At 37.5% G+C, this 21,333-nt stretch overlaps 2 protein-coding genes across 5 annotated transcripts in view; one reads left to right on the forward strand and one right to left on the reverse strand.

Annotated features, from left to right (window-relative positions):
• Positions 1-3,480: 3,480 nt before the first annotated feature.
• LOC110028046 (AT-hook motif nuclear-localized protein 25-like) lies at positions 3,481-4,505 on the forward strand. The gene is made up of 2 exons (XM_020729748.1): positions 3,481-4,142; positions 4,241-4,505. The coding sequence occupies exons 1-2, from the start codon at positions 3,481-3,483 to the stop codon at positions 4,503-4,505; spliced, it is 927 nt and encodes a 308-aa protein (XP_020585407.1).
• Positions 4,085-21,333, reverse strand: part of LOC110028068 (protein plastid transcriptionally active 16, chloroplastic) — a 28,615-nt gene continuing 11,366 nt past the window's right edge. The window contains exons 4-5 of one of the 4 annotated variants that reach the window (XM_020729772.1): positions 6,534-7,080; positions 4,085-4,136 (exon numbers count right to left, since the gene is read on the reverse strand). In XM_020729772.1, the coding sequence (XP_020585431.1) occupies positions 6,543-7,080 (538 nt within the window). In that variant the 3' untranslated portion in view covers positions 4,085-4,136; positions 6,534-6,542. Of the gene's footprint in view, positions 4,137-5,994; positions 7,081-21,333 lie in introns of those variants that run through there. The other 3 variants (XM_020729771.1, XM_020729770.1, XM_020729769.1) reach the window with 3 other exon arrangements.

Below are 21,333 nucleotides of genomic sequence, written 5' to 3' on the forward strand. Positions count from 1 at the left end.
TCATTACTCTATTGCTGAGAATTTTATAGCAAGCATCGAAAGGTGAGGCGTTCGTATGTGTGGTATGCTAACATTTTTAATCATATTTTTAGCAGAAAATTAGGCAATTGTTTAAACTCACAAAGAACGGCCGGCTATTAAAATCTTCTGATAATATTAACTCTAAAAATGTGCATATTATATTTAGGCCGATTAAATTTAACTATTAAAGTTTAAAATTAATGATAGAAAATTACATTATGAGTTTGAAATAATCACCATATCTTATGATAATATTTTATAATCTTGCATGAATCCTGTTCAAAATTGTTTTTTTTTTTCCACGTAAATTTTATAATATAGAAAAAAAATTATTGCTTTCTTATAATTAACTTAATGCGTCCGAAGAATAGCACAAAAAATTAATTACTTCTCATCTACCTATCTATCTATACAGTTGAGATATTAAATTTGACGAAAAATTTTCTGAAATTGGAGCTGAAATTAAACAGAAATTAATTTCAAATTTGCAAGCTAAAAATTACAATGAGATGTGTTTAATCATATGGAATTATTTGGTGTGCAGCTGCTTATGACTTTCTTCTTCCGCTCACCGCCTAGATTGTCCTGGCCTTTCGGTTTCCAAAGGCAAAATAGATAATATTTTTAATGGGGATATCACTTGTTGTATTTGATACATTCTCCATCATAACACTCAAAGCCGATCAATTCAAAGGAGATGATTCGTGGAGTAAATAAAAAATGAATGGAGTTTTATCTTACGTCTTTTATAAAAATCAAAGACATGGAAATCAATGGAGAACATACATATCAAATATATTTTTACATTTGATTTTTCTATTCATTTCACACCGTGGCATTCAAGAAGTATGAGAATCGAGAAACTAAAACACGTGCATCTAAATTATGCTAATGTTGATTCTGAAGAGATCTAATAGCGCAGAAGAAGAAATGCAACTAAGAAGATTCCCACTCATAAGAAGATCACAAGACCTACATATCTAATCGAGTGAAGTTGTCCGAGTCAAGCTAACAAAGCCAAAGCTGACCAAATCACGAGTCGGTCCTAAGATGACTGGAGTATACAAGAACGAGTCACTCAGCTATAAACAAAACAAAAGAGTATTTGAGTCAACGCTCACAAAGAGTTGATCCAAGGGACAATCTGATTCCTTGGTATCACTAACAATCCCATATAAGGCTGTCAAAACGGCTCGTTGTTCGCGAACCGTTCGTGTTCGACTCATTAAGGAGCTCGTGTTCGGCTCGCGGCTCGTTAATTTTGTTCGATAAGTTAAAGAGCCAAACACGAACTAAGATGTGTTCGTTCGTGTTCGGATCGTTTTGGCTCGAAATGCTACTCATCAAGTTTATATATATTAAGTAGTATTTTAAAAAAAATCTAATTGACTACAAAACTACAAAGATTTATAATCAATTAAAACATTGATTAAGAAAATAGAATAAAAATTATTAAATTAGTTTCAAATGATGTTTTAATATAAATAATAATTTTTAAATCTTGTTCAAACCTTTATTGTCTTATGACTACATTATTATGGTTGTTAAAAGGACTTTTTGTTAGTGAACAACTCGTGAACACACTTTTTGAGCTCGAAATATAAACGAGCCGAACATGAGCTGAGCATGGATTGCTCGTGTTCGGCTCGTTTACACCCCTATTCCCATAGATGCCCAAAGACTTCTCATCAAGATTCATTGGTCGAAAGTTGGGTTATATCAACTAGTCCACCCATATCGACCAAGCTCACCCAATTGAGCTGTTATTGTCGACTTGAAACCAATTAATTTTATTTGGTTGAGCCAAAGAGTGACTGGACGATAAACTCATACATGTAAAATACCATAAATATCTTAGTGCGTACTCATTTAAAATAGGGGCAAAAAATATAACATCACCATAGTGTACACTCTCATCTATAAATATGACAATTATTTTATGAATAAGACACGATTAATCACAATTTATCATTTTTCACTCTCTATCTTTATGTCCCTCTCTCTCTATCTATCTGTCTCTTCCTATTTATGCTTTATTTCTTGAGTGTGATTCACTGACAAATAGTAATTACGAACATTGCATCAAATATAATTACTTTAAGTGGCAGATCATGAGATTTCTAAGCTAATCAAAATTGGCTTATAAAAGACAGTTTCTTTTTTATTTAATATATTTTCATGAATATAATCTTTAGTAATTTGGTCTTCTATTCGGCATGACCGGTTCACTAATCATACCTCCGTCCAGTTCAGAAAGCTCATGCTTACACAACCAACCTTCTAAAGCCCAATAAGATGGCCCAACAAGTAAGAGGCCGCAAGCACTTGGGCGCGCAATGTCGGTTAAGGTTGTGTAAGGGGATGAGGAAATGAAGGAAGAGAAATAAAGCTTTGCCGTCAAACCGACAACAGTTAAAGTTGCCGAAGGAGAGGATAAGCTCCAGAGGAACAGTCCAACAGTTGAACAAATGCTTTATTAGCTCTCCACCCATTCACGCAATCTACATCTATATATTATTACACATTCACCCATTACAATTTTTATATTTACATACACGTACATAACATTCAAATTTTTTTTTTTTTTTCATGTTTTGATATATCTTTTCATGTCTTAACATATATTTAATATTTCAAGTTCTTGTTATGGTCTCCAACCTTCACATACATATATGCATCAAACCATTTATGGCAATTGTATTCGTTTGAAGAACCAAGTAGTGCATATAAATTTGATATTACTTTGCCATCAATTTTTGTGATGCCATACCCAAGCAAAATATTCAAATTATAATACTTCAATACATATTTGGTAATTGAAGGGCGTGATCATGCCATTATGATCATCAATGACATTATAACATTTAATGTTGCCTCTTAAATACGTTAGTACTGATGATTGTCTAAGGGTCTGTTTGGAACAGCTGCAGCTGTTTGAAGGAGCAGTTGTGAAACTGCTAAAGAAGAAGCAATTGTTCAAAAAACTGTGGTGACTATTATAAAAAATAAAAAATAAAAAAAAAAAGTCAGGTCGCGATTTTTTGGCAACCACCTCAGGTACCCAAGTGTAGTAGGAAAACACAACTTTCAGCTGCACTTTTTTTAGAATGTCGGTTAAACTTAGTATTATCAAACATAAAAGTCTGCGGTGTGGCATCATACCGTCACCGTAGCACTGCCCAAAAACACACCCTCAAATTTGCTCAAATTGGTAATTAAGAGTTTGCATATATTTGAGATCAAATTTTCTCAAAATTTTCAAAAAAAAAAAAAACCTTAATGTTTTCTTAAAAAATAGAATAACAATTTTCTTTTTTTATAAAAACTATATAAATAGTTTAAAAATATATAAATGAAAATTCATAATTAAATATTTTCAATATGCATTAATTTTTTCAGTCCAATTGAATTTCAAAATAAAATGATTATTAATAAGCATGACATAATATTTTTCAAAAAATGGCATTACATAAGGATGTGAATTATGTGTGGATCGATAATATTGATGTGTTATTGATGATATTGGGTGCAATATCATTCCAACACCAATTACACCCCCAACCCGAACACCTGTCCGCACGTGCACCGGGGCATTATAGAAAAGCTGGGAAGCTGATGGTCAGTAGCTTCCAAATTAAACAGAGGGCCGGAATGCAAACTTCCTCTCCGTCCTCCGGCGAACTCGCCGCCTCCAACTCCTCCTCTCTCCGACGTCCCCGCGGCCGTCCTCCGGGTTCCAAAAACAAGCCGAAGCAGCCAATTACTGTTGCACATGAAACTCCCAGCTCCCTGAGATCCCACTTATTCGAGATCACAACCGGCTCCGACATCATCAGCTCTATCGCCGGTTATGCTCGCCGGAGACATCGTGGGGTCTACGTTCTCACAGCCACCGGCGTAGTCGCCGACATATCTCTCCGGCAGCCCGGAGTGCCACCCGGCTCCGATGTAGCCGTGCTACGCGGCCGTTATGAGATTCTTTCCCTCACTGGATCTTTCTTGCCGGCAGCAACAGGGCTGGCCGTGCTTCTTTCCGGCGGTCAGGGGCTGGTTGTTGGGGGTTACGTCGCCGGCGAGCTCGTGGCCTCGGGTCCGGTCATGGTTGTTGCCGCCACCTTCAGGTAAGATCAATTAAAAAAAACGTTTTTTTTATAATTATATTCAACTTAATAAAAACATTATACAAAAAAAATTAATTTAAATGTTCGATTGAACTCAGGAACGCCGTGTACGAGAGACTGCCTATAGAGGAATCAGCAACGGCGGCGGCTGCAAGTTTTGAAGAGATGAAAGAGAGTAGAGTGAAAGGAGGAGTTTTGGTGGGCTGCGGTGGAGCATCGCAGGCGGCGGTGGCGGAGAAAAGATTACCGGCTATGCAGAACTATAACATGCCGGCGCCAAAGCTACTCTTGAATGAGGTGTTTGGAGGTGTTTGGTCTGCGGCGGCGGCGGCGGCGGGGGGCGGCGGCGGCGGTGGGTTCTAAGCCTCCATTTCATACTAATTAATTGCTTTAAATGTCATTTTGATTATCTGATTTCGCTAAGGCTTGTACTTTAGTATGCTCTTCTTCTTCTACTTCTTCCTTCTTATTTCGAGTAATCGTGTGGTTGAAATTTGTACAGAGATCTATTATAAGACATAATTTTTTTTTTCTTATACCGCCCTTCGATTTGTTTCATTCCATCCATTATTTTATCATGTAAGATGAGTACCAATGGCCATATATTTAATGGAGTTTCAGTAACTAATTAAAGTGATATTTTGAATATTAGAATAAAGAGAGATGAGGGAGTGATAGACAGGAGAGTCTTATACATTGGCTCATCATTGATTTCATTATGGAAATGTACTTTTTCTTATATTAAATGTTGTAAGGGAATGATATTAAAATTATATTTACACTTTACACTTTATAACACATTAAAATATAAATATAAAAATCTACATTGGAGCATTTTTTTTTTTCTATTGTGAGGCTTTAGTTAATAGTTAGCTTAAAGCTTATATGATTTGAGGAAATAAGATTGTTTATTGCTAATTGTTTTGGTAGTTTCTTTTATTGAGATCAATAGTGTATCCTCGGAAAATGTAGCTCGAGACGGCATTATTTAGGCGATTTAAGTCAAGTTAATTTGTGTGATTTAGCTCAATTGTTAGTGAATTATTGTTAAATGACTTATTTGGCCTACAAAATATTAGATGCACATTATTAATTGTAAATAAATAGAAGTATATTTTTTAAGAACATGAGTACATTATTATTGGGGCTGTAAAAAAAGCTCGTTGTTCGCGAACAACTCGTGTTCGGCTCGTTAAGTAGCTCGAGTTCGGCTCGTTCGTCAAGTAAACGAATCGAACACGAACAAATTTTTAAAGCTCGAATTATAAACGAGCCGAACGCGAACAACTTCTTGTTCGCTCGGGTTTGTCTCGTTTTAGCTCGAAAAAAAAAAATTATATAGATATTTATATAACAATATATTACATATATTATTTATATAATAATATATTATATATATTTATGTCCAAATTTAAATCATAACACCTCATGTGACAATATAGTTAGTGCATTCTTTTATATATATTTGGTCCAAATTCGAATCTCACACTTTACATCTATTTTTCTCAATTTAAGTTTAACAAGTAAATTTCGAGCCGAACACGAGCGGAATACGAACACGAATATTTTAATCGAGCAGAACATAAACACACTATTCACGAGCCGATTTCGTCACGAGCCGATTTCGAACGAACACGAGCTGAACACGAGCCAAGCCTAAGCTCGCTCAAGCTCGGCTCGTTTATGGCCCTAATTATTACTTATTAGAATATAAAAAGCAATTATTGAAAAAGTAAAATATCTACAAATTATAATATGAATATTGGTTTTTAATTGCAGTATGTAAATCCAATGATGGAATTTAACATATTTATTCAATTTGAAAAACATACTTTATGATGAAGCAACCAAATTAAACTTTAGTCTGCGAGTGAGATTTAAGTTAATTATTGATAGGTACGCTTTGGACATTTTATGGGGTTCGATGAGCTCACAGAGGCTTTGCGTTCATTTATCGGAGAAATGGTGGGGAGATTTGGGTAAGAAAGTGGGAGAAGACAAGACTTGTGTGCCCTCTAATGCACTGAATCTTTCCATAGGTGGTTGGACTGAATTCCTGCATGCACTGCTCCCCATCAAATCACAAGAATTTCTTGCCTTAAACAGCGACTAATTGATCCCTCAAAAATAGACCCCCAGGTCACATCAATGGCGCCCACATCCATTTTTTCCAAAATCAAATTATTGATGTTTTCTCCTTCTTTTCTTTATTCACATCTTTAACGGCTTCTCTTTATTCGGAGCTAAAAAGGAAAAGAAATACCGAGATATCATTGCTCTCGCAGATGCTTATGGACAGCTACATACACGTTCAGAAAAGTCAGAGCAAAATACAAAAAGTCAAAAGAATTTACACTCACATGTTACATGAAGAAGAGAAGTGAAGAATACCTGCATTGCTCAATCATCATCTATGTAGATTGTTTCTTGCTTGAAGAGTCCTCCGAATACACTCCTCACATCTGCTTTTGTGGCTTTTTCCTCTCGCTCTACTTGTTTCTGCTTGGGTATTGGCTTTGATTGCTGCTGCTTTAAAACAGCCTTTCTTGGAGGCAAAATGGAGGCGTTGGCCTGGCCTCTGGTGGTGGCGATTCGAGTCGGTGGAGGTGATTTGCTATTAGATGAATTTGGAGAGACTGCGGTCGTGATTTGTGAGCTCAGTTTTTGCCAGGAGAACTCCCCGAGACCTTTTGCCTTGCTGATGAGATCTTCTAGTGTTGAGCCAGCTGCCTCGGCTCTAGCTTGAGCTTCCTCAGCGAGGCTGGCTGCCTGGGTTTGTTGCTTTGAGAGTTTCTGCACCTCTTCTTCAAGCTTCTTGGCAGCAGTTTCAGCTTCACGAGCTTTCTCTAAGGCTATAATGGCTTCTTCTTCAGCCTTAGCCTTCGCTTTTGCCAGCGCCTCGGCATATGCCTTTCTTCTTCCATCTTCGGGAATGGCGCTGGATAGGAAAAAGAGCGTAATTTTAAATTATATGCAAAGACAATTATAATAAGTGTTGAGAAATTAGGGTGAAGAAAAATAAGAACGACACAAATTCATAAGAACACAAAAATTTAATGAGGTTCGACAAAGATGCCTACGTCCTACGGAGCAGAGCAGCGAATTTCTCGAATATTTAGAAAAGTGAATTACAGAATACAGAATATGGGATCACACCTAGGGTTACATACAGACCTATTTATAGTCCTAGAAAATCCTAGAGTACAATATGTAATTACCAAATTAGCTTTGTACCTCACCCCCAACCTACATAAGAAAACTCTCCTAATTTGGACAGAATATTCCGCTCCGCTCCAGAATTTGTCCATTTATGGTATATGAGTCATATCTAACAAGTCTACACCTTGGCGAATATCCAGCCTCTTAGGAGAAATACATCATGGAGTTTCTTACATACCATAAGTGGGTTGGGCCACCATGCCTTTCTAGCAACGACAAACATTCAACAAGCCCAAGCAATGCAAGAACTTGTTGATGGTAACTGACTTGGTTAATATATCAGCTGCATTTTCATCAGTATGAACCTTCTGCAACAGTATCTCACCAGAAGCAATCAATTCTCTGATCTTGTGATACCTGACATCAATGTGTTTGGTTCTCACATGATACACCTGGTTCTTAGCCAGATAAATAGCACTCTGACTGTCGCACTGCAACTGAACTCCACCTTGCTCAACGCCCAGTTCCTTTACTAGCCCAGCAAGCCATAAGACTTTTTTTGCAGATTCAGCTACTGGCATGTACTCAGCTTCAGTTGTAGATAATGTCACAATATAATGAATTGTTGATTTTCAACATATAGGCCTCCCACCAAGAGTAAACACATACAAAGTTGTAAATCTTATGTCATCCAAATCATCAACATAGTCAGAATCAAGGTACCCTACAATTGAAGGATCATCCTGTTGACTGCCAAAACTAATTTCATGTCCTACAGTACCCTTTAGATACCTGAAAACCCACTTGACTGCTTCCCAATGTCGCCTTCCAGGTTTAGTCATGTATTTACAAACTTGACTAACAACATGAGCCAAATCAGGACGAGTACATATCATTGCATACATCAAGCAACCAACTGCACTGGCATATGGAACATTTGTCATATCTTCGATTTATGTATCTGTCTTAGGACACTGTTCTGAAGAAAGCTTAAAATGATTTGCCAAAGGAGTACTTACAGACTTTGTTGTTCTCATCTCAAACCTATCCAGCACTTTCTCAACATAGTCTCGTTGAGATAAACATAATAGCTTGAGTCTCTGTCTCGATGAGTCTCCATTCCAAGAATCTTCTCCGTAAGGCCCAAGTCTTTCATGTCAAATTTCTGGCTCAATAACCTGTCCAGCACTTTCTCAACATAACCTCGTTGAGATAAACATAATAGCTTAAGTCTTTGTCTCGATGAATCCTCATTCCAAGAATTTTCTTCGTAGGGCCCAAGTCTTTCATGTCAAATTTTTTGCTCAATAAAGCTTTCAAACCACGAATGTCATTCACATTCTTTGCAGCAATCAATATATCATCAACATACATTAACAGAAAAAGAGAACGATTATCAAGACTCGCATAAACACAACAATCATACTCACATCTCTTGTAGCCGATCTGAATCATGTAGGAGTCAAACCGCTTGTACCATTGTCTTAGAAACTGTTTCAACTCATACAACGATTTCTTTAACCTGCAGACCAGATGCTCATGTCCAGGTTGAGTGAACCCATCTAGCTGCTCCATGTAAATCTGCTCCTCTAGATCATCATACAAGAAAGCAGTTTTAACATCCATCTGCTCCAAATGCAAATCTCAAATGTCTACTAATGCAAGCACTGCCCTGATTGAAATGTCTGACCACAGGAGAAAAGATTTCATCATAATCCATCCTCTTATGCTGTGAAAATCCCTTTGCTACCAGTCGAGCCTTGAACTTTTCCTAATTTCCTTTTATACACCCACTTGCAACCAATGGTCTTCTTTCTCTCAGGAAGCTGAACTAGCTCCTATGTGCGATTTTTTCGCAAAGACTTCATCTCCTCAACTATTACACCCATCTATTTTTCTTTCTCCTCAGCCATTGCACCCATCTATTTTTCTCTCTTGGCTAGTGATATCTCCTTGAAAAGTGACTAGATCATCGCTGCTGATGAGAAGTGCACAAGAGACCAAGTCTTCATAACCCAATCTGCTAGGAGATCTTATATTGGTGTGTCTTTGTTTGTCTCTGACTATATTGTAATTCTGCAGATCATATGGAATGGAATCACCAGGTGTTGGATTTGAACTTTCAACTCTCTCAGTTGCCACTGAATGTTGTTCTAAATCCATATGCACTGAATCTGAACTGGAATTGTTCCCTTGCACCTTTTCTTGATTCTGCTGTAACATGGACTGTTGATCAAAAACTATATCTCTGTTGATCACCATTTTCTTTGCAATCGGATCTCAAAACTTGTATCTTTTCACAAATTTCTTGTAGCCCAGAAGGATGCACTACTTAGATTTTGGATCAAGTTTTGATCTTTCATCTCCAGGTACATGCACATAAGCAGGATAACCAAAAATCCGTAAATGATCAAATTTAACTGGATTATCTGTCCATGCCTCTTATGCGATCTTGCCACCCAACGATGCCCGAGGCGATCTATTGATGAGATAACATGTCATATTCACAACTTCTGCCCAAAAACTCTTAGGAAACCCTGCATTTAGTCTCAAGCATATTGCTCTTTCAGTTAAGGACTTGTTCATCATTTCTGTCACACCATTCTACTGTGATGTCTTACGCATTGAAAAATGCTTATGAATCTCATGCTCCTCACAAAACTTCTGAAATTGCGAATATGTGTACTATGTGTCATTATCGGACCTCAAATACTTAATCTTTCTGCCAGTTTGGTTCTCCACCTCAACTTTCCACAGCTTGAATTTAGAGAATACCTCAAATTTCTGCTTCAAAAAATACACTAAAAATTTCCTGGAGAAATCAACAATAAAGGTAACAAAATACTAATATCCTCCCAATGAAGATTTCCTAGTATGACCTCATACATCGGAATGCACATAATCAAGAATCCCTTCAGTTTTGTGTTTTCCAGTCATAAAACTGACTCTAGTCTGTTTTCCAAGAACACAAAACTTACAAAGATCGAGTTTGCAGCTTTTAACATCATGCAACAGGTTTCTTCTATGCAATTCTGTCATCCCACGTTCACTGAGATGACCCAGACGCATATGTCATAGCTTTGTACTATCATCATCTGACTCCACAGAATGAACTCCGCCTACAACTGTAGTCCCCAACAGTTTGTAGATATTACCTGCAGTTAACTTTTCTTTCATCACAGTCAGTGCACCCTTAACAATTCTGATGATTTTCCTATCCTCATCTGTCTTAGGAATAAAACAATTTTTGTGTAGAGTGCCCAAAAAGATTAAATTCTTCTTTAGATCTGGAATATGTCTGACATCACATAATGTTCTAACAGTGTCATCATACATCTGAATTTTGACTTCACCAATACCAATAATATTGCGGTATTTATCACCACCTAAATAAACTGAGCCAGAATTAGTTAACCTGTATGAAGTAAGCCACTCTCTGTTAGGTGTTATGTGATAAGAGCATTTTGAATCAAAAATTCATGCATCTGTGAACTGAGTTGATGAAACTGAAAACATGTCGTCATCACTGCAATCTGAATTGTCACTCTGCAACACATTTACAGACTTTGATGATGCAGCACATTTCTCCTCATTCTGCTTCTTCAGCTTTGGACAATCTCTCTTTATATGACATGACTCATTGCAATTATAGTAATGAATTGTTTTTTTGTCTTTGGACTTGGATATAAAATTTCGCCTTTTAGAACCCTTATTCTCTTTCTTCCTTCCACGATCTTGCTTACCCTTAACATATAAATTGTCGCCATGAGAGTTTTCCCTTGCATTCTGCTTCCGCTGGTTGTGAGTCAACAATGCTGCAATAATCTCATCAACTTTGATAGTTTCTTTCTCATATGTAAGAGTAGTCACCAGGTGTTCATAGGAAGAAGATAGTAAACACAATAAAATCATTACTCGGTCTTCATCCTCAATAGTCACAGCAAGCCGTGATAAATCTGTGATTATTTGATTAAACTCATTAACATGTTGCGCCAGATCAGAACCTTATTGCATGTTCAGCCCATACAGCTTTTGTTTTTGATACAATTTATTTGTCACTGAGTTTTCAATTTCTTTCATATCTCCCCTGGAGATTTTAGATTAATCACGTGATACATAATTTCATCTGTCAGACATAGGCGTATAGTTATTGTCGCTCGTTGTTGCAATTTTTCTCAATCATCATCCTCTATGACATCTGGTTTTATTGCCAGCAAAGCTTTTAAGATTCTCTGTTGTTTTCTTGTTGAGCCAACAGATCTTTTACTTTTGTTTGTCACAATCCGAAGTTATCAGTTCCATCGAACTTCACCACCTTGAATTTTACACCAGAAAATATCATTTGAAAATAACTCCTGTAACAAATTATTCTGCAAATTCCTCTGCAAATCCTTGCTCAGAATTTTTTCAAAAAGAAAAATAAGGATTGAAGAAATTCTCTTAACGAAGTTGCCTTAATTAAGTTTTTTTAAGAAATTTTTTTTTTTTTGTAAAGAAAAGATTGAAATATTTCCTTAATTAAGCTTCTTTAATTAAATCCTCATTGATTAAAATATTTCATTTAATTAATTGAACTTAAAAAACTTTCATTTCTTCAGCCTCTGCGCCTTCGAGATTTCTCTCCATCATCAAAAGGAATAAAATCAGAACTTAATTTCTTTCCAATTTTCTTCTCCGTCTCCCGCAAAGGAATAAAATTAGAACTTCCAAATTCCTTCTCCGCAGACTCCTCCCGCAAAGGAATGAAATCGGAGCAAAAAATTTCTTGCGCCTCCAACAAAGTAAATCGCCTTTCGCAACCGAGATTTCCGCCGAGATTTCCTTCCTCCGCAAGCAGCAAATCTTCTGAATCAGTGAGGGAACAAATCGGTTCGTAAATCTTCCGCCTCACGACAGGGAAATTTCGCAAATCAGAAGCCAAAATCGCAAAGCCGCTAATTTTTTTTTTTTTTTTTGATCTTTGTTGAACTGCTCCTAGCAAATCGATGAATTTGTTCGCAACCAAGGAACCCTTCGTCGAACTTGTCTGCCAAAACGGCGAATCCTTCTTCGTCCCTGCGCCGATCTCTTCTCTGCCCTTAAACCTCTCTCTGATATCACTTGTTGAGAAATTAGGGCGAAGAAAAAACAAGAACGACACAAATCCAAAAGAACACAAAGATTTAATGAGGTTCGCCAAAGATGCCTACGTCTTCGGAAGCAGAGCGACGACTTTCTCGAATATTCAGAAAAGAGATTACTAAATACAAAATATAGGATCACACCTAGGGTTATATACAAGCTTATTTGTAACCCCTGAAATATAATATATAATTATCAAATTACTCATATACCTCACCCCCAACTCACATAAGGAAACTCCCCTAATTTTGACAGAATCTTCCGTTGCACATAAGGTTACATACATGTCTATTTATAACCCTAGAAAACTCAGGGGTACAATATGTAATTACCAATTACCCATGTACCTCACCCCCAACTCACATAAGAAAACTCTCCTAATTTGGACATAATCTTCCGCTCCGCTCCAAAATATGTCCCTTTATGATATGTGAGTCATATCTAACAATAAGTGTTTCCGGTGCTGTTATTAATATGATGATAACATATTTGTCGGTGGGAAAATTTTAAACGGCAAAATACATCAATGGAGTAGGCATATAATCCTTCTTTAAGCATTGCACTTGCCGAAACTTTTGGCTTCTTTAAGTGGAAGGATTTAAAGTAAGTGGGATTATTCTGAAATTTACTTCTTCACTCTGTCTACTCAACCACAATACATTCGTGATTTGGGCTTTATACATTTTCTCATCATTATTGTATATGTTGTGAACACTTTGCTTGAAAGACGTTTCTTTTAACTTTCTATTCAACAAAATTAGCACCACTATTATGTCTTTGTTGGTTTCGAACTACTTTAACTATAAAAAATTAATTAAAAAGAAAATTGGTGACTTGTCATCTATACCTAATTAATAAGTTTATTTCAATTATTACTGTTGAATTCAAAACTGTCTGAAAGACAAGCGTAAAGAATAAAGCATTGAAGAGAGAGAAAGAGAAAGCAGTGAGAGCAATAACACACTATAGAACAATAAAATTTGTGCAACATTTATTCATGAAATGGATCACCTATTTATAGGAATGAGAGGTGGCACAATTACATATTATACCCCTAACATACATAGGTACGACGGAGGTATTTTAGTCTATACATAAATACAATCCGAGGGGCCCACGGACATCTCGCCAGAAGCGGTCGGTTGCCTACCAGGGACTTCGACCCATCCATTTTAGGTCGACCGACCATTAGGCCTGGCGGCCCTTAGGTCGGATGACTACTTGTTGAGGATCAGTACCCACTGTCCTGGGACTGGACGATCTGTTTCGCCTATTCGGTTTGTGTTAAGATTACATAATAAACAATTCTCAACTTTACTGAGGCTTAGAATCCATTAAAAACTAAATCACACCACAGAATAACACAATCGCATTAATTCGATAAAAAATATGAGCAAAAATTAAAACAGAAGCACAATTAAAGCAACCGAAAAACACACGTGAATTTACGTGTAAAAACTTGAGGGCGTGAGAAAACCACGGAGTCTTACAACCCAAAATTTCCACTATAAAATTAAGAAGGTTTTCCAAAAACTTACACAAGTTTTCTCTCCACACTCAAAGGAAACTTACAAGACTCACTCCATAATCTTTCCTCTTCGATTTGATGCAGAAATCACGCCGAATCACTGAAATTCACCTATTCGACACTCCTCACCTTCACTGAGATGCTCGTCGAAGAACTAAGAAAGAAGAAAACAACAAGCTCACCGATCCACGATAAAACATGACTTAAAAATCAATTTTTTGTGTAGTAACTTCACCAAGCGCTTAGGTGGTGCCAAGCGCTCTGTATCGAGGCCCCCATAATGGGCGCCTATGCACCAATAAGCGTCGATCTCTCGGGAATAAAAGCAATGCCCGCTCCATAGCAGACGCATATTCGCCTAAAGCCAGTGCCTGGGCGTCAGCTCCACTGTTCGAGCAACACTCAAGTTGGCGCTTAAGCGCCCACAACACGGCGCATATGCGTCGAGTGCCTTGTGCTTAGGCTCCACAGCCCAACAATCTCCCACTTGGAGACATAGCAGCTAGCACCAGTCCTATACATGTACCTCAATCCTAATCACCTTCATAGTCGCTTACTATGGTGTGGCTCACCCCCAATCTCAATATTCATGAAAATCACATCTTCAGTTTCTCAAAAGTCAACACATTCGTCAACATATCTGTAAGATATCTTCACAGGATTCTAAGCTATGTGTATCTTTTCCAAAAATAACTATCCATCTTCCAGATGGCATCGAATGAAATAATACCTGAGCAGGATGTGCTTCGTCATAGCATGAAAAACATCACTCTTAGCAATATGAATCGCACTCATACTGTTACTATGGAGTATTCCAATCACATGCTCATTGCCCAATTTTGCCACGAAATTTTTTAACCAAATCATCTTCTTGCTAGCATCAGCAATAGGAACATACTTGGCCTCTGTATTAAAGAATGCAACAATCTTCTGCAACCTGGAAACCCAACTCACCGCTGTGCTCCCTAATTTGAAGATATACCCCGTTGTGCTTCTCCGACTGTCCGTATCTCCTGCCAGATCTAAATCTACGAATCTCTGTAGACTGATCCCTGCACTGTCATAGCTAAGTGTCTTGTTAATTGTTCTCTTCAAATACCTGAGAATCCACTTTACCGCCTCCTAATGTTGTCTTCCAGGATTGCTCATGTATCTGCTAACCACTCCCACTGCATATGCAATATCTGGCCTGGTACAAATCATCGCATGCATCAAACATCCAACTGCTAAAGCATTCGGAGTTTTCTCCATCTGTGTTTGCTCTGCTTTAGAGTTAGGTGATAGCTCCTTAGATAGTTTGAAGTGACTATCTAAGATAGTGCTAACTGGTTTTGCCCCTCATGTTGAACCTCTGTAGGATTTTCTCAACATACTCTGTCTGAGATAACTTTAGTGTTCCAACACTTTTGTGTTGATTCTCATCCCGATGATCTTCTAAGTTTGACATAAATCCTTCATCTAGAACACACATGATAACTGTTTCTTTGAGTCCTTGATTTTCTACATAGCTGACCCTACAATCAGTATGTCATTCACATACAAAAGAAGCAAAATATAATAGTTATTGAAGTATTCGATGAAACAACAATGGTTTATCTGACACTTCATGTACCCATTGTCTGTAATAAACCTGTCAAAACTCTTGTACTACTGTCGCGAGGCCTGTTTCAAGCTATAGAGACTCTTCTTCAATCTGCAGACCAAATCTTTTTTTGCCTGAAACCTCATAACCCAACCTTGTGGTTGCACCGTGTACAGTTCCTCATTCAAAACTCCATGTAAAAAACTATTTTTACATCCATTTACTCCAAATATAGATCTTCCACTGCTATCAGACTCAGCACAACCCTGATATTAGTCATCTTCACCACTTCGGAGAACATCTTTGAGTAATCAACTCCTCTCTGCTAGAAACCCTTCGCAACAACTCTTGCCTTGTAGAGCTTGCTACCATCTGACTCCTTTTTTAACCTGTAGAGACACTTGTTATGCAGTGTTCTTTTATCAATTGGTAGTACCGTCAAATCTTAAGTCTGATTTGACTCCAAAAATTGCATTTATTCATCCATGGCAAGCTCTCATTTCCTTGAATCTTCAACTTAAGTGACATCCTCAAATTACTATGATTCACCACTATCAGTTAGTAACAAATAGTGTAATGAAGGAGAATACATGTGTACAGGCCATGTCACTTAGCTTGATCATATGACTTTTGTATCAAGTGAATGAGGAACTTCCAATGCTCCTTCTGGTTAAGCACTACTTCTTTCTCCATCTTCCCGATCACGAGTATCATATATCTCCACATGTTTGGATTTATCAGAAATAGCTGAAGGAATATCCTGAATTCTGACTTTGTCTTAGTACATCTCCATTTCGTTGAAAGTGACATCACTGATCCTGATGAATTTCTGATTTTTGATAATCTCGGAACTTGTAGTTAAATTCATTTGAGTCATATCCAATGAAGGTGCACTTAACAGATTTTGAGTTAAGCTTATTCTTGGACCCTGCATCAAAATGCACATATGCATAACATCCAAACACTTTTAAATAAGATAGACATACAATTTTGTCACTCCAGATATTTTCATGTAAGTCTTCCTCCAAATATACTGATGGACTATACGGTTAATCAGATAAATTTCAATATTTACTGTTTCAGTCCAACGCGGTTTTACAAGCCAGCATGCAGCCTCCTGCTCCTGGCAGGCTTTGTGATTGTTCAATTCACGAGCTCAGCCACACAATTTCGTTGCGATGTTCTTGAGAAAAAGAACTCATGCCTGACTTCCTCTGTATAAGCGAAATTCATAAACATCTGATCATGTTACTCACCTCCATCATCTGATCTGAGACACTTCATCTTCAAGTTTGTCTCTTTTTTTTCATAACCTTCCATTTCTTAAAGACTTCTAATACATCAAATTTTTGTTTTAAAAAAAAAACTCATACATTTCTCGTGTGATCATCGATACGTGACAAAATTGCAAAAACTTCCAATGGACAAAACTGATTTCAAACCCTGAAGTTTATTCTTTGAAAGTAGGGACTTCATACATTTCTCGCTCATATGGCTAAGCCAACGATGCCTCAAACCTACGTCCACCCTGGTTCCTACCACATCAATAAAATTAATCATTTCATTGATTAGATAAAGGGTATCTTCAATGTTGCCCCGAGCCATCACTAAAGCCCCCCTGACCACCTTCCATGAATCACCTGTGAAAGCAGTCACGAGTACTGACTTTGTCAACTGGCTCACAGAGAAGAAGTTTTTCCTTAAACTTAGAAAATGCTAACCTCAGTAACATTTCAAACAGTTTCATTCGGCAACTTAATATCAACATCACTATTTCCTACTATATTGTAGGCTTTATTATCTCCCAAATAAAACTTTCTTAGACCACTCTGACTGTAGTTTTAAAATATCTCTTTATTGGGGCAAGCATGAAAGGAGGCATTGATGCCGATATTTTTTATATGTAAGCATTTATGAAGTTGACACCATTATTTGAAGATTTTAATCCCCGGTAATGACACCAAAAACTTGATCCCAAGCAAAGTAAAATTTCAATTATATTTGTAGGGATTCTACGCAAGCATACGTATCGTTATCAAGTAATATAGGGCTTTCTGATTAAGCCCAGAATATCGATCCCACGGAGATCGAGGTTAATCACGACGGCTTTCAAGAGAAGTTCTAGTCTAAAATAACACACTCTAGCTTGGAAGGTCGATAAAGGTTTGGTTTTGATTATATCCTACAATTATTACTACAATACTACTTCTACTTCTAAACTAAAATACTTAGTGAAAATCAGAAAGTGAGGTTTACTATATTAAAAGTATCATTTCTCATGCAATGAAATTAGTGACATGTGTAAAAAGTAAAACAAGTAGTGAGAGAGATTGTGACAAATAGAAGCAATTATATTCTTTACCCTCACTAGAGATGTTATAAAGAACATTCGTTAATTTAAAGTTTGAATAGTTCTGAAGACAGGCTAGTCAGGGAAGATATTAGCTCTCACTCTAGAGTTCCATCTTATCCCTCCACTTAGAGGCTAACATCTTGCATCAAAATCTAAAACAATAGACCAAATTAGGGGGCTTTAGTCTGTCACTCTAAAATTCTCTAATTTTACACCCATTAAAGATTATTTCTCTATTTATTTGCACTCAATCATATGAACTACATTCTCATCCATACAATCTCATGTGATTCTACCACAGTTGATTGAGACAACACTTAAGTTTACATGTAAATGAAGAACAAAGTAAAATCATCACAATATATTCTCACTCTACTCAATTTTATATTTGGCACATGCATACTAATTCATTATAAGAGATAAGAGTAAAGAAAACTACTCACTACACATGGAGAAACAACAAGAACTTTTCATTGAGCAAGACTTTGAAACCATACAAACAAAGTACTAGATTCAAATTAAAATACAATGAAAATACTTATCTTAGATGGAAATCAAATTTTCCTTGTATAGCAAAAACAATCTTCTTACAATCTTCTCCAAGAACAAGGTGAAAAGAAAAGAAGAAATCGCTCACTCTCTCTTTCTCTCTCACCTTGCCGCCCCACTTGGGGCTCACGCCCAGGCCTTCTTCTTCTTCTCCGAGCCTTCTTCTCCTCTTTCAATTAATTCAAGAGTCCAAGAGTTCTTTTAAAAGCAATTACAAGTCTTATCTATAATTTCCCAACAGATTCTTAAGTGTCTTCAAAATTGTTCATATTCATTGAATCTTCCAAATCATACCTGAAGTGCCTCTTCATAACTTCATATAACCGCCCAAAATTCTTCTAGAAAGTTCATTTTCTCATTTCCAACGAATTCCCCAAGAGATGCACGAAGTACCGCTTAAAAAATCATCCACATCAAACGTATATTCTAGAATATATGTTGAAAACTGTCACCGGCACCTAAGCGTCTCTTCGGTGTTTTTTTGGGGCGCCCCGACCCCCCCCCCTCTCTGTCTGGTGGCGCCTAAGCGCCATATTTGGGCGCTTAAGCCCCGGGCACAGGCATTTAAGTGTCCGGTTTTGGTCCCCATGGCTCCGTGCCCCCCCGATTCGACCCGATTTGCTCCGGTTTGCTCTGTTTTGCTCCATTTTTGTTCCTTTTGCTCCAATCACTCCAAAATTTTCAACTTAATGTACCTACAACCAAAAACACAAGAAAACATACCTTTAAAGTGCAATATCATTATAAAATAAAGCATGAAAATAACACATTTTGAGGCCTATCAGGCACCTGAATCCACTTTCCATGATTCTGTACTGACTAGGGATAATACTAGGAAGTCACTTTGGATTTCACTAGTAGAGACATTGGTAGAGTAACTACTTTCTTATCCTTCACCACCAGCTTTCCTTGAAGCTTTGCATTCTTTCTTGAAATGTCTCTTCTAACCACAGTTCCAGCATTCTCCTCTGCTTAATTTGAGTTTTTTTTTTCTTGAACTTGGATTTGTCTCTGCCTGTATTCCTACCCAGATTCCTTCCCCTGTTATCAGTATTCAACACAAAACCTGAAGATTCGCCATTTGCAGCTTTTCTGTGAACTTTTTCATTTAGCATCCAGCCCACGATATCATCGAAGTTCAACTTCAAATTCCCTAAAGAATTAACCACCATCGTTACCAAGCCATCCTAGCTATTCGGCAATGGAGATAGCATCACCAGTGCTCTGACCTCATCATCAAGCTTGATCCCTACAAAACTCATCTGGCTCGTCAAAGTGTTGAAGTTATTGAGATGTTATGCTACTAAACTGTCTTCAACTATCTTTATGTTGAATAACTTCTTCATCAAAAAAACCTTATTGAAAGCAGAAGATTTTCATAAATCTTGGTTGGTGCCGCCATGAGATCCACCATAGTTTTCTCATTCACAATGTTGAACGCAAAATATGAGAAAAGCGTCAACCTAATCAAACATAGTGTCGTTCGATCAAACACTTTCCATTCCTCCATAGACATAGATTCATGTTTCTTTTTAATTCCTTGTAGTGGCAAGTATAACTTTTTTTGATACAACGATTCCTCCACATGCATCTTCCAGAACATGAAGTTCGTCCCATTGAACTTCTCCACTTTGAACATTGCTTCTTTGGTCATTGCTCTCACTTGAATCGAACTCGTCTCTGATGCCAGTTGATAGGAATCACACAACAAACAATTCCCAACTTTGTCAGGGCTTAGAATCAATTAAAAATTAAACCAAACGATGGAATAATGAGATCGCACCAATTCGATAAAAACTCAAAACAAAAATTAAAACAGAAGCACAATCAAAGCAACCTGAAATCACTCGAGAATTTACGTGGAAAAACTCGAGAATGAGAAAAAGCCACAGAGTCACAACACCAAAAATTTTCAATATGAAATTCAGAAATTTACAAAAAAACTCACAAGTTTTCTCTAAACACACAAAACAAACTTACAGAACTCGCTCCACAATCTTCCCTCTCCGATCTGACGCAAACAACACACTGAATCACTGAAATTCACACCTTTGACATTCCTCGTTTTCACCGGGATGCTCGTAAAAAAATTCAAAAAGAATAAAATAGCAAGCTCACCGATCCACACAAAAAAAATTGGCTTAATAACAAATTTTTCTTGTAGTAACTGCATCGAGCGCTTAGGCCCTCAAACTTGGTGGGCCAAATGCTTTGTATTGACACCCCATAATGGGCGCCTAGGCACCAATAAATCGACGCCTAAACATCGGTCACTCAAGAATAAGAGCAGCACCCGCTCTATAGCGGGCGCATATGCACCCAAAGCCGGCACGTAGGCTCCGACTCCTTGTTCGAGTGGCAACCAAGTGGTCGCTTAAGCGCCCACAACATGACGCATAGCGCCGGGGCCTTGTGCTTAGGTTTCACAACACAACAATCTATCTAGGATGGAGGATGTTGGATTCGTATACATGAATCTAGTTAGATAAATTCTTTAGGAGATGATCTACTCTTATTTGTCTGGAACATACAGTCCTCCCGATACACATGAGCCGGCCGGCATAGTGTGTGGTCTCGGGTCTTTCTTGGTAGGTCCCATGGGGCCACCTCACCTCTTCCCCTAGCCGTGAGAAATCTTTGAAATTCTTACTGACACGTTGTTGTTGTACAATTACAGATTGCAATCAGGTTTTCGGGTCTTCCTAGCTTGGAGCATACGTAGACTTGGTTCAACAAGGCCCCCCTGCCCCCCACATCAGATCCAAATTTGTTCGAGCTATTTCAAAGTTGGTTTGATATGTAAAAAAAATCTTATGATGTGATTATTTCATCTATATCTTCTGATCAATCTCCATTTACTGACCATAAGAAGTGCTTCTTCTTCAATCATAAGAATTTA

The sequence above is a fragment of the Phalaenopsis equestris genome, unplaced genomic scaffold, assembly GCF_001263595.1.
Source record: "Phalaenopsis equestris unplaced genomic scaffold, ASM126359v1 Scaffold000488, whole genome shotgun sequence".
NCBI classification, from domain to species: domain Eukaryota; kingdom Viridiplantae; phylum Streptophyta; class Magnoliopsida; order Asparagales; family Orchidaceae; genus Phalaenopsis; species Phalaenopsis equestris.